Here is a 13782-nt window from a genome sequence, read left to right as displayed (position 1 = left end):
TAATCTCTTTAAAACACCAACTCCTGCAAAGCCACAGGAATTCCACAAACGTCTTAAGGGAACAAACGCTAAATTTGGCAACAGCCCGGAAACGACAGAGAAAACCAAAACAACTTCTACCCGGGCAGTCAGACCCGGCAAAACCAGTTCTGAGCTGAATTCTGCCATCACACCTGGTCCTTCGCTTACCCCAGGAGCTGTCCCTCGCATGGTCAGTCCTTTTGCAGGAGGGCTGCACGCAGGGGAGCGGCGTTTGCCCGCTGTCCGCGCGGCCCCGCTGCGCGCAAGGCTCCCGGACAGGCCCTCCTTCCTGCTGGGCTCCCAGCCCAGCGTCACCCTGTGATTTACACTGCCTCCTCACTCCCTGCATGCTTGTGCAGCTACAGCTGCTGCTATAAATAGCGGCCAAGCGGCATCCCAGGCTCCAAAGTGAAACCAGGAGAGTTTCTGAGGACCTGGAAAGTCTTACGAGGCTGACGTCAGCGAAGTCGCACAAAATTATGGAAAAAAGCGTTGGCAAAAAGGGCTGTTAAACATTACCAGAACAAGTAGTCATACCTGTAATTCAGTTTTTATCACCCAGCAAATAACCAAAAAATTGCATAATAAAACAAACTTACTCACCTTAACTAACAGATTTCCTTTAGCAGCATCTTTCTACAGCTCATAACACACAAAAATTAACAACAAAATAAACCCTCAGTAAGTTTACAAGCAATTATGATTTTCAGCTTTGGAAAAGTAAATATTGAGACACTTAGTAAAGACAAGTGGAGATTAACCCAGGAGAAGTTTTGCTTTTTCAAGTGATCATGTTTACATAAGAGAAAACCCACAGGTGGCTTTTGTATTCTGCTTTTCAGATTATCTTTGCTGAAAATACAGAATTTTCAAGATAAGCAGAGATACTCAGTTTAGGCCAGATTAATTCAACAAGAAAACTCAACCACTAAAAGGTCAAAAGCAACAGTAATTAGCTTTTAATGTTTTGCGGCAAACACCTTTAAAAACATGCCCTTCCAGAAGTTCTTAAATTAATAATTTGTAACGGGATTACTGATGCAAATGCCGTGCATGTTTCATATAAACAAGGAAACTCAGGAGAAACTGACCTACCCTTTAAAACTGTTTCTTACTTTTTCCCCCAACAGAATTAAATTACCCGTATTGAAATATGCCTAAGGTTTGCATTGTACCCATTCTGGAAAACTAACTGTGTAAAAAAGTAAAAAATTCATACCTGTCAGGGCTGAAAAGCTGCATACTTGCAATATTCTCAATCATCCCACACAAGCACTTTGAAAAACTCATTCTGATATTTAAAAGATTAGGTACTGCACTTCACACGACACAACATTAAAACACGATGTGCCACCTTCGTGGCAGATGGAAAACTGTGCTTTATTTACTGTAAATTTGGCTTCATCTCTAACATACACACAGGAGTCTTCACCCAGACAACTCAGAGGTGCTCTCAAAAACCCCTGAATTTCCCCCAACTTCAGCAAGCAGCTGAAGATTACTCAGCATCAGTAAAAGCCTCTTCCTTTCAGGATCTGTTTGCACTGACAGTGCTCCACATTCAGCATTTCTGTTCATCTGAAGATAGATTGGCCTCCACTGAACTTGGAAGTAAAACTAATACCCATATCCACATAACAACAGGTCATTCATAATAATAATAATACTCATCGGTCCTACGAGCAGCTCGGGAATAAACAGAGCAAATGCCTCAAACTTTTCCAGTCTGAGATTTGAGAAAGTGCAGCTGCAATTTCCTTTACCAAGTTCATTCTATTCTGCATTTGTTTTATTTCAGGGACATCTAGGTACCTCTGCTTTCTCTGTAAAAAGTCTGCCAGTACCCTCACTGAAAGCTGGAGCACATAAAACACAATTTGAAAACGCATATCTTAAATTTTACATCTTCTGCTACCCTGAAGTGTATGTATATATATCAGGAGATATTGTCATTTTGTAGAAGAAAACTATTAATTATCTCAAAGAATTACGCTGTCATTCACCAAAGCTAAAAAAAGAAAAAACCTGTCCCAGCATTTTCAAATATATCTGACACATGAGATTGAAAGACTACGTTAAAACTTTGAAACTGATCCTACAGAAATAATTTTAAGGAAAAAGCAGTGTGAAACAAAGTTGCACTTTTATTCAAGGCAGTACAATTCTATATTCAGAATTTTTCAAATATAAGAGTTGTACCTGAGAAAACAGAAATATCTCCTTTCCTGTATTTCACAGAAGAAAGCGTTGTTACTCTAAAAAACTCACCCCAATTTGAAGAGTGCATTGACTTATTAAGTCAAGAGTCAGAAGAAAGCAAATTCAGAAGGCTCAAAGTTTCACAGTGAGATTCCTTGGCTGCCTTATTTACCTTTGTCACGAGGTGGGTCCTCAGGCAGGTCCACATCAAGCATGAGATCATCATCTTCAAGATCACATGAATCGAGATTATTCAAGATATCCTGCAAGAAAGGAAAAGTGAGATACAGCTGGTTCCATGACACTTCATTTACCCTATGGTCACAAAAAGCTTTGTTGTATTTTTATCTTGCACACATCCAATGTTTACCAGCAGCCTCCTCTCCTCAGTGGTGAAGGTCAGCCTTATTTGAGAGCATCTAGACAAACAAGGATCATCACACCTGTGCTAAATGACACAGTAACAGTGCTAGATGAAACAAAGATGGATTAAAACATTTTTCTGCCTGATGCCTACAGAATATGCCAAAGACTTTTTTATTCATTAATATCCTGCCTTCTCTGCAGTTGGAAGTATTTTGAAACTCAACTACTTTGTTTACTTGGAATTCAAAAACAGCTTTATGAAGAAATGATGTTAAATCCCCTTATTTCAGTTCTCATACTATTTTGAAATCACTGAAAGGAAGTGAGGGGAAACCTCACTTCCTCACTTGAGGTTATTGACTTATCTTGTGCTAAATGAATTATACTTATCAAATATAGCCAGGTATATTAAAGGACTGCAATGAGGGCAAGCTCAGTCAGTGTTTGAAAGACAGACTGACCCCTCTGGCTTTAAGAGCACCAAGAGGAGGAGAAACTGAGGAGGTGAAGGCTGTGGAACACCCAGCTCACAGCACAGCCAGATGCTGCTGGACAACCACAGCAGCCTGGGCAGAGACCCCAGACACCTTTGCACTCCATTGCTCCAAGAACTCAAAACTTACTAACACCAAGTGACTATCACACAAAGCAGGCCTGAGGAAACTCCTATGGATATCCAGCTGCAGCTCCTGAGTTCCCAGTAAAAGTCATGCCTTGAAGGCCTGAGACCAGACTCAGGCACCTCACACTGACCTCTTTCCTAATAGCAGAAACACAGATTTTTCTTAGGTTTATCAGCTACCCCTAAAGGTGATGCCTGGCACTAATATTGAATAATTTACCACATATTAAGTTAAATAATTGTTTTATATTTATTTCTCATGGTACCATGATCATTAAATACTTAAGTGAATACTGGCACACAGGATATGAACACACTGCACAACAATATTCCCTTGCAAAGCCACCCCTTTGCTGGCTATCATTTCTTAGATTTGCTTCGTCACAGACGCACAGGTGAAAAGGAAGAACATTAACAGGCATTTGTCTGAAATGTTGCTCCAGCTGTTCTTCAGCAGCCTTCCTACAGCACTCACAAAGCACTACTGTATTTTATTATAAATGGTGACAAGAACTAAGTATATTTTAAGACTGGGGGGGGTTATGGGTTGTGACACAGAACATTATAAACATTTTGCATTTCTGCAGGGCAAGTTATTTGTTGACTTAGGAGGGAGAGTGTGAGATGAAAATAGTTAATATGCACTTTGTAAAACATGAGCAATATAAAGGAAAGATGGAATACTTGAGACAAAACCAGCTGGTTTTGTCATTTTTCAAAGTCCTGTCCGAATTGCCTTGTCCACAAATAGCATTCTATGCATTGACAGGAAAAAGCAGGAAAACCTACACAGCAAGGCATTGGTAACAATAATAAATCCAGCTATGAAAAAGTTTCACAAACAAATGGAAGCCATTTAAAGGAAACATGGATTTAATACTTGGGACAACAAAATGCCTGCATATTTTTGCTACTTTTTCTTCTACTCATTTACATTTTTCCAGGAACCAGGAGAACTAATGTGTATTTTTTCAAACAATTCTGCAAAATACAGGCATGCTTGAGAGGCAGTTTCGGTTTGCCAGTTGATAAATTATTTCTATGCCACGCTTTCATCTTCCAAATTAGTGTGAACAAGCATTATTTTCTTCTGCTGCAAGAACTTTAATGAGCATGACGAATAAAATGGAAACAGTGGCCACAAACACAAAAGAAAGTGGAAAAGCTTTGCCATTTCTGTGCAAATGCATTTAAAAATGCACAATATAAAGACACAATATGCCAGAATGTTTACTAATAAACCTAGATAAGCCACCTTACTATCTTTGTATCAGAACTTTGGAAGTCTCGAGGTGTCATAGGAGGTCAGTATTTGAGATTCCAGACATACTTTCCTGTCAACAGCAATTTCATTATGCTTCCCTAATTACACATTCTTCACCACACCGAGGAAAGGAAACTCCATGCTACAAAAACCCCTCCACAACTGCAAATACCAAGACTTTGTAATCACTGGGCCATGTGTGAATGCACTTTGAGCATTTCTCCCTGTGAGCTGCTTGGGAAACACAATATACAAATAGATGTCAGCAACGTCATCCTGAAAGAGCCATAAGATAAAGTACAAGTTTAATCAGTACATCAGTGCATAAAAAATAAAATTTAGGTATTTCCATTGTTATTCTTTCTACTGCATAAGGAACTGCAAGTAATTACATGGGAATAACATAGTTAATAACATGTGCTTAACAGCAATTAGCAACATGAAGTGAATCAGGGCAATAGCTCAAACAGAACAGGAAATAAAAAAATTCTTTCCAAGTGCATAAGCTCCAGCCCTACAGAATATTACATGCTTCAGCAATTATCACAAGGTACAGAAAAGGAAGAACCCCATTCTATTTGTATAGGTGAAAAGAGTAATGTATATTAAAAGTGGTATGATTTTCACAAGGCTGATTCAGCACTAGATTTTCAAGCTGGTACAACCTAGGAAGAGATGGAGTTTGGGACTGTGAAATCCCAGGTCCAGCTACAGCGCTGTCCCCAAGCTCTCTCTCCACAGAGCTTTTCCACTGGAGACAGGCAGTGGTGCTTTGCTGCTTCCTGCAATTGAACAGGGAAAGCATGAGGTGAGACATGATCTGGGACTCTGGTGTCAGAACTGAGTAACCCGAGCACCCCAACAGCAGGGAACCCCCATATCACATAAGGAGAAGGGGAAAGGTTAAAAGGGCAAGGCACACCACACGTGTGTCATACCACTTTCAACAAGTTCACTTCAATGTTCTGCAAATCCTTTCTGGAGTGATTGTCCTCAGATGCTGTGTTTTACCACAGCTACAGCAAGCACACACCAACAGCTCACCCACAACAGCTTGGGATTTAACCTCATTTGGTGGAGGCATGGAGCCCACCACCCCTTTCTGGAGAGGCATAACAACATCAAAACCACTGCTTTGAAGACTGGGGAACTCCATGCAGAAGAGCTGCTTTTGCTGAAGCAAAACTTCAAATTTCATTGTAAAATAACATTCACCGTAATGAACTGGAGTGCAAAATATTGGTTTCAAAAAGTTCCATTTCCAAAAATTCCTCATGCAACATGCATCATAAGCTTTTTCTTAAACTGAAGAGCACTATTTTTCAGTCCACCAACCAGAGTTCAATTTAGCTTAACAGCTGGACCTAGGCAAGAGGCCTGATCCTCAGCTTTCCCACTTCTTGCACTTTGTAAGGTTATAGTGTAAAGTTAAGCATAAAGTGCCCAAAATAGAAGACAGATACATATTTGCATTTTCTCCCTATTAGGCATAAAAATGTTGACCAATTAAAGTTCATAACACAATATATATTACAATGGAATAAATAAGAAATTTTGTCAGGCATTGAGGTTAGTGCAGAAATACAAAGCCCGCAAACAACGTTACCAGAATTGAGAAGAGTCTGAGCTCCAAGTACCAACGGCAGATTAGGATATTTTGCAGGAAAAGCAATTTGCCTGAGGGAGTCATGAACTGGTGGTGAGTATTAGGAACAACATTTTACCTGTTTCTGTAACTCACGATCTCAGACCTCATTTGTTTGTTCCACCTTTAGGAAGCAGACAGCTAAAGGAAAATAACTGTTTTTATTACTGATTTATTGACTTAAGTCTCACTTTTGATGAGGATGAAAAAAGACCACAGTAGAAGGTAGGTGTGAGTAAAGGGAGAGAACTACAGGAGAATCTGGCCAAAAAACTCAAGTGACGCATTCGAGAGTAGCACAGAAACTAACAAACCATCATTTCAGGTGCTCGAGGAATGAAAAAAAGGAAGTAGCTTTTAAAAACAAACACAAAGGAGACTGGGTAAATCAGTCATCTGAAGGGCAGCTAAAGGATAACCACCAAAGTCAAACACAAGTCAAGGCTGACAGAAGAAAAGAGGGAAACCTCCAGGGTCTTTTTCAATGCTATTTTCAGCATTCAACAACATCCAAGACAGAGATAAATAAAGAAATAGGAAGCCTCCAAAAAGGCAACATTATATAGGAATTGTACAGAACACTTAAGTGAAGGCAGAAAACACAGACAGAAAAAAAGCACACACTGTACTATAGGGCTGAAGACAAAACCTCACTGTAGTCTTTAAAACAGAGAAAACCACCCAGGGAAGAGATGGGATAGAACTGTGCAGGTTACCAAAGATGGGATAGGGAAGGAGTACACTGCACAACTCACATTAAAGACAATTAGGCCAAACAGCCAAACAAGTATTTTGTAATTTTGCCCATGCTCCATAACTGAAGGTTGCTGTGACAACACATGTAACAAGAATTTGGTTTGGAAAATCCAAAACATTTTTTGTTTGACTGTTATGTAGAATGGTCTTAAACATTTACTATTCTTGAAAACATTTTTATAGAAGCATTGTATGTTCTACCTAAGTTTACTGAAGGCATAGAGGAATACATTATCAGCTTAAGTTATTACATGTTTGTGATGGGTTAGTACAGTTTAGTTTTTTAGTCATGGAGGAATGCAGAATGACCAGGACCTGGGAACTGCTTTAGAAAGGACAGGGACCTATTAGAGGGTTGGTTGGAATATTGGTATCTGTTTTGACCACTGAAAATTGTTGGCTATGACTTTGCGAAGTACCATATAAAACCCCTTGATTTCCTAGGTGGGGCTTTTCCTTTTTCCTTTGGCCAGAGAGAGAGAGACAGGTAACATCGAGCTGGGCCTGCTGCTCTCCCCTTTTTGGGGGGGAGCTGGGCTGTGGCCTGGCCGGATTCCATCGGCTCCCGGGGGGGCAGGGAAAAGGAGAGGTTGCTGCTTTACAACAACTACCTTCTCTAAACTTCCCTGGAGCAGGGAGGGATCTCTGCCGGGCCCCTGATAAGAGCCATGGGCACCATTTAGGCTGAGGCCACCCCGATTTACACTGAGGGGTGGGCTGAGAAGGCATTTATGATCCTGCCTGGTTTTTTGTGAATCTGAACTGCCCAGATGCTCTGATCTCTGATGCTTCTGTGAGTTCTTCCTCCCTCACCAGTGCAGCCCTGAACTTCTAACACCATGAGCTACCTTGGGAGAGAAAAAATACTCTGGGCAGATTTAACCCTTTCTTGGCAACATGAAGCTTCCAGAGCTTGGCCCTTCTCTGAGAGAGAAAAGAAAGAAACAGAGTGAACATAAATAAGAAACAGCATGAAGTCAGAGCGAGAGTGAAAAGACTATTGGGACAGAGGGTTGAAGAGTTGGTTGTTCCATTCTTACTGGAGCCATGGAAATGAACTCTATATTTAGATCATTCCTTTAAATCATGAGAAAGATAAGCATTTGGGGAGATGATTGTTTAGATTTGTGTGTGGATTTGAGCAAAGGTGTTTGTGATGGACTAAGTAATATTAATCCTATAAGATGCTTGAACAGAGATAGAGATGAGAAGCTCTCTGCGCCAGTGAAGAAGTGAGAAGATATCTCTGTACCTTGAGGTGAAGAATCCTTTGCTTTGGAGTTATTCATCTTTAAAAGGTGACACCCCAGTATGCAAAAGTCTAAGACCCATGACCCATAAGCAGCTTGGGGACCTGCTAATGGGAGGAGTCACAAAGGCAGGTTTCTCCGGGCCGTTGTTTTTGTGACAGTTTAAAACCCACAAGAGAACTGTTCTAATTTGTCAGTGGGATCCATGACTCCAGGAGATACTCCTCCCCTAAAGAATTGATGAAATACTATTATCAGATGGTGAAACTGACTGAAAATTACAAGTTTTGTCTCTTTATGTTGTTTTGTAAGAAAGTTAATAGTTTGTAAGGGGAAGGAAGAGCGTTTTTGAAGTTTCATTCTGTTTTGTTCTAGTTTTTTTTCCCCCAACTTTCTTTTTTCATTCTTTTAAATGTGTATTAATAAAACTATTTGTTTATTTTTAAAGTTGAGCCTGCTTTGTTTTTCTCCTAGTCTCTCTCCCACAGAAAAAGAGTAAGTACTAAGACCAGAATTTAGTAAACGTGAAACCACTACAATGTTGTATCCAAAGCATCTATACTTGCTGGGTTTTTAATTATTTTAAAATATAAAATGAGATGTCAGACTGCGTAAAAAATCTGAAATTCAATAACACAACAAAAGAAGAGAAAGAGGAAAACCAGAAATATTAGGCATTCTGTTGAGACTTCACCAATTCCTAAGCAACAGCACTTTCAAACACAGGCCCCAGGCTACACCCACTGCCACAAGCAGCATTCCTTGACTGCCATCTAGCCTCCAGCAAGGAGGAAAGCTGAAAGGGGGAAGCATTCTAACCATCTTTCTGTAGAATTCCAGCAAAATTGAAGATTTTCTTTTTTTTTTTTTTTTTTTAATAGGCTGGTGCTTTTAAATGGAGGGTTTCCTGTTTATTTTTAGGCACAATCACAGAAAGCAGTCAGCAGTGAGCATAAATAGTGACAGAGGAAGAGCAGGGGAGGAGGAAAAGCAGTTCTTCCTACTCACTGCTTCCAGCCTGCACAAAAATGCTACCAATACCAGAGGTTCAGCACTGCTCTGCCAGTTTATCTAACCAACAATGGAACATTTTAACCTATTAAGCAATGCGCAATTCCTACAGCTCCTCTTAACAGGCAGAAATGATTGTGAATGATTCTCACTTCACTGACTTGCACTTGAATTAAAGGTACAATGTTTGGTTTAAGGAAAATATAGATGCTTCAAATAATTCCCAGCTGAGAAAGAAACCAAACAATAACCTCAGAGGAACAGCATGGGAATGGCTGTACCAGGAGCTCAGTTGTCTCCTCTGTGCAAGAATTTTAATTCTACCCTAGCGAGACTTTTGGAGTAACCTGAATATGGCATGATACACAGCTTTAATGTGCTCTATTCTTAGACAGCCAGCTTAATATACTTGCTTCTAATTAAAACCAAAGCAACCCTCAAATACCTCCAAACTACTTTGGGGTGATTCTATTTTGACCAATCTCTCTCCACAAGCTGCTAACAACACAGGAAGCATCCCCTCACTTACCGCACTAACGCAAAAGTGTATTTATGCCACATTATCCTGACACACTTCCACAGCACAAAAGCTCAGAACCAGCTCACACATGGATATGCAGTTACCAGCTCATACAGAAAATGTCTCTTACAAGTCTAGGAAATCAACCAAGTGCTAGCTTCTACCAGTGCTTGCTCTCATATTTCACACACCATCACAGAAGCTGCCACGCTCTCTCCCTCTCTCCACAACACGGATCCAAAGGTGTAATTAATGGATGTCATGAACAGAACACTTAAGTACAAGTGAAGTTGCCTTCCTTGGTTTTTCCAGCCAAAACTGCATGAGAAGATTAACTGTGTCAGTTCTGAAGGAAGCAGCTCTCAAAGGCATATAAGCTTTCCCATCCCAAAGGAAGAAAGGTAATTTGCCATAAAAGGCTGTTCACAAAATGTCATGCCCCTCAGACCAGCAGCACAAGAGGTTTGTGAACTGCAATACAGCCATATAACCTCCTAATAACATTTGACAGCAGGGACACCTACATAATACAGGACAGACAGAAGTGCCATCTCATTAATTCAGTTTCTCACCACCTCCCCTTGCTGTTATAGTTAAACTCTGAAGTTGAAGACTGGAGCAGAGGTGGGACAGAAGATGGGGGCTATTTTCACTCTAAAATCAGTCTCTAATGACATTTTCTTTGTCTGCCATGAGCAGAAAACTGCCTGCCAGCAAACTCCACCAAAGGAATGGCTGAGGAGCTGACAGAACACACTGAAATGCATTTGAGCCCTTAATTCTGTATTGATGAGCAACAATACAGACTGAATTTTTCATAACAGTCACAGTTTTCTACTAAAAACTTAACAGTGGACGTATTATTCAAGGATGTTCTCCCATTACTGCAGTATGTTCATAAGTATTTTCTGTTCATAATGAAGATGACACTGACTTTTGAGGCTTTGAAACCAGAACCAAGCACTCTAGTGGTTTTCCAGACATAAATTTTTAGGCATTGGCTTTTTGGAAATTAAGAAGATGAGAAACAAACACCAGATTTCTATACTCATATTATTGGAAAAATGAAAACTACGAAGTTAGAAAAGTACAATTTAAGTAATTCAGAGTAACTTTCTTCAGATTCCGGAACATGCCGTGAAGATATTGGGACAAAAGAGCCTGCAACCTGGACATGAATTTAGGAGCTTAAACAGAGGTTATCAACTACAGCAACTTCCAATAAGCAGCTTCCAATGAAAAACAGATTTCAAGGCTGACACATGTATTAGATTCCAAGCTCAGAATCACTGTATATACACCTGAGCGGAGTTTGACCTGGCAGCTTCCCAGATAATGAAATGAAAGATAATGAAATGGCAGCTCCACAGATAATGTGTTTCCAAGAAATCTTTCTGTATCCCAAGTAAAAACTCACACATTTTTTTGCCATTTTTTAGAATGCATCAGTAAAAGCTAAAACCACACAGAAGACTTCCTGTGCTACTGTGATCTCTCTTGCCAAAAGATGCATTGGCCTAACCCAAAAGTCAGGCTTTCAGCTAAAGGAGTGTGAAGGACCAATGAGTTACTCAGCTTGTCCTACAGAACAGAACTTCTTTGGTGATGAAGGTAAATAATGAAAATTCTCTGAGCAGAAGCAGCAAACAGAACTCCATGCTACCATTCTACATTAGTGATGCTATGTGCTCTCTATTCACTACGCTGGGCAGGGAGGGAAGTGTCGGAGGAGGGACAACACAAGCTGCAGAGTACCTGAGTCTCTCTGGGTTCGCTCTCAGTCATTCCCAGGGGGTTCACAGACACTTTGCACACCGGCACTACAGTCACATGTACGTTCTCCCAGTTTCATTCCTCTGACACACGGAGGAATCCTGATATTCCTCACACGCCTAAAGGGAGAGGTTGCCCAGTTTCCTCCTCCACGGTCCTGTTCTGTCACAACAGTGGCCAGACAAAACTTGGCAGCTGCAAGAAACACTAAAACCTCTGAGGTTTTACAGGCTTGGTAGGCAGCAAAAAGACAACAGCTACTTCAAAATCCAAATCACCCCAATACAGGTATATAACAAGACTCCCTAAGACTAGATCAATTATACTTCATTAAATAATTATACCAAAAGAATAATGTCTTCTCTCTCTTTCCAACCCTGCACCCTCACTAGAGTATTGGGCATCTAATAGTGTCATCAGTTCTCACTGTATCACATTCCCTAGCAAGAAAAAAAATAAAAAAATTTTAAAATCTCTAACCACATACAAAATTGAAAGTGTGTATTTATTAATGCCATAATGAATTTTAGTCAAAAAGGCACTGGCTGAGGTGAAATCATCCTTCTCTTTCAGGCACAGAACAAACTCAGACACCTCTTAAACAAGTGCTCGACTGAAGTACACAGATTACTTTCAGGAAGCACCATGGGAGCACAAAATGCAATTAATTCTCTTTATTAGCCTCACCTTTTGTATTCTAAGAAAGAAGGAAATGCAGTAAGTCAACACTGTTCACCGGAGTACAGTCTGTCAAGAAATATGTGTCTTTTTAATGCTCGTCTCTGCTTGGAGTAAGATCTTCATTGTTCTTTGCAAGATGAAAAGAGAAAAAAGAACCGAATTTCAACTGGCTCATTAGATGAAAGGCTTTTAATGTGTGTTTCTTGTAACTAGATTGCACCTGAAGGACTCCTTTCATGACTGCTCTTTTAGAAAGTTATAGCAAAAAAAGAAAAGTTTGTGTTGAGAAAAGATTACATACTTTTTACATTATCTTGAGCTTATTTGCACTTTTATTTTCATTACAGCTGTAACCAAATATGACAAAATTTTAAAAGCCCAGCTTCTCATAGAACAAGAATTAGTTTTAATTTGGCATTAACCTCCTGAAAAGAAAGTTCAGCCAAAGAAAGGAAGATGAGTGGAAGGCAATACAGAGAACATTTCGCTCTAAGGAAATAAATGTATTAGAACTACACACATTCCGAGTCTGAATTCCCGTTAATAAATTACTCATTTGAGAAATCAGACTGGCAATTTAAACATTACTATAGAGTCATTTTGAGAAGTAAATAATTTTAAAAATGAAGGTAATTAACACTAAATTACTTGTAAATAACTATCGAAAGAAATTCAAAACTGAACTAAACAATTCTGTTTCAGTGAGTTCATTTTCTCTAAGAAGTAAAGCATACTTCACTGAGTACCAATGCTTCAGGAACCAGAAAGCGTTCTGCCCAGTCTCAAAAACTAATTCAGAACTGCTCTTGCCCAAGTTAAAGTCACAAAGGGGAAAAAATATAACAAAGAACAACAACAAAAATCTTACAAGAGTTCAAAAATTGCCTGGAAGAAGAGAAAAATGTAACTATCTTATACTCCAGCTAAAATTCTGGCCATGTGTCAAACTGATTCATTCCAGTGAGATCCAGATTTCATCCCAAGAGCAATTAAATTCTCAGCAAAGCAGTTAAAACCCATCTGTCTCTTCAAGCCAGATTTCAATTATTCTGTAATCCTATGCCCTTATAATTACACTGATGTTCATTCTGCATATACCCAAAAATACCAGCGTTATTTACTTCAGGAAAAATGAACACAGCGCAAAGATTGCTACTGAAGCCTACAGGAAAAAGAGGGCAGAGGACTCAATCTGACAGCACAGGGAACACTCTGAAAGCTTCCTGTCCAAACCTATTGGCCCAAATGAAATTGCTTGAAAAGAAACAAAAAAACCCCCTCGAATCACATGGCAAGAACTTCTTCTCTCGAGCATATTACAGAAAGAAGCCAAAATCATTGGAATGTTTCCAGTTTTACTTCTTGCAGACTTTGAGCACTAGAATATTGTAGCATCTTTAAAAACAAGCAGATACCTCAGAAGAAAAGCAGCTGTACTACCTATCCTCCTCAATGTAAATAATGACCTGCACTTGTCAAAAACACTCACAGCTTCACTCTGAACAAACACATATTAAATCTTCTGTTTCTCACATCTCTACTGAATGTGCTGGAGATGAGAAAACACCTCAAACCTTGCTACAACAAGAGAGGGCAAGCAAAGGAGCCACGAGACTCTGGTCAGGACGCCTGTTTGAGGCTACATTGCTTACACCTATGGTGAACAGTATTTGC

The 13782-nt window shown here is 39.8% G+C and overlaps 1 protein-coding gene across 15 annotated transcripts in view; it reads right to left on the bottom strand.

Moving 5' to 3' along the window:
* CCSER2 (coiled-coil serine rich protein 2) overlaps positions 1–13782 on the bottom strand; it is a 62273-nt gene that overhangs the window by 31035 nt on the left and 17456 nt on the right. For 13 of the 15 annotated variants that reach the window (XM_040070632.2, XM_040070627.2, XM_040070640.2 and 10 more), the window contains one exon: positions 2393–2483. In XM_040070632.2, coding sequence (XP_039926566.1) covers positions 2393–2483 — 91 coding nt within the window. Of the gene's footprint in view, positions 1–189; positions 323–2392; positions 2484–13782 lie in introns of those variants that run through there. The other 2 variants (XM_040070644.1, XM_040070643.2) reach the window with 2 other exon arrangements.

Source organism: Hirundo rustica, chromosome 8, assembly GCF_015227805.2.
Source record: "Hirundo rustica isolate bHirRus1 chromosome 8, bHirRus1.pri.v3, whole genome shotgun sequence".
In the NCBI taxonomy this organism is placed as follows: Eukaryota; Metazoa; Chordata; class Aves; order Passeriformes; family Hirundinidae; genus Hirundo; species Hirundo rustica.
This window is presented reverse-complemented; position numbering and strand designations above follow the sequence as displayed.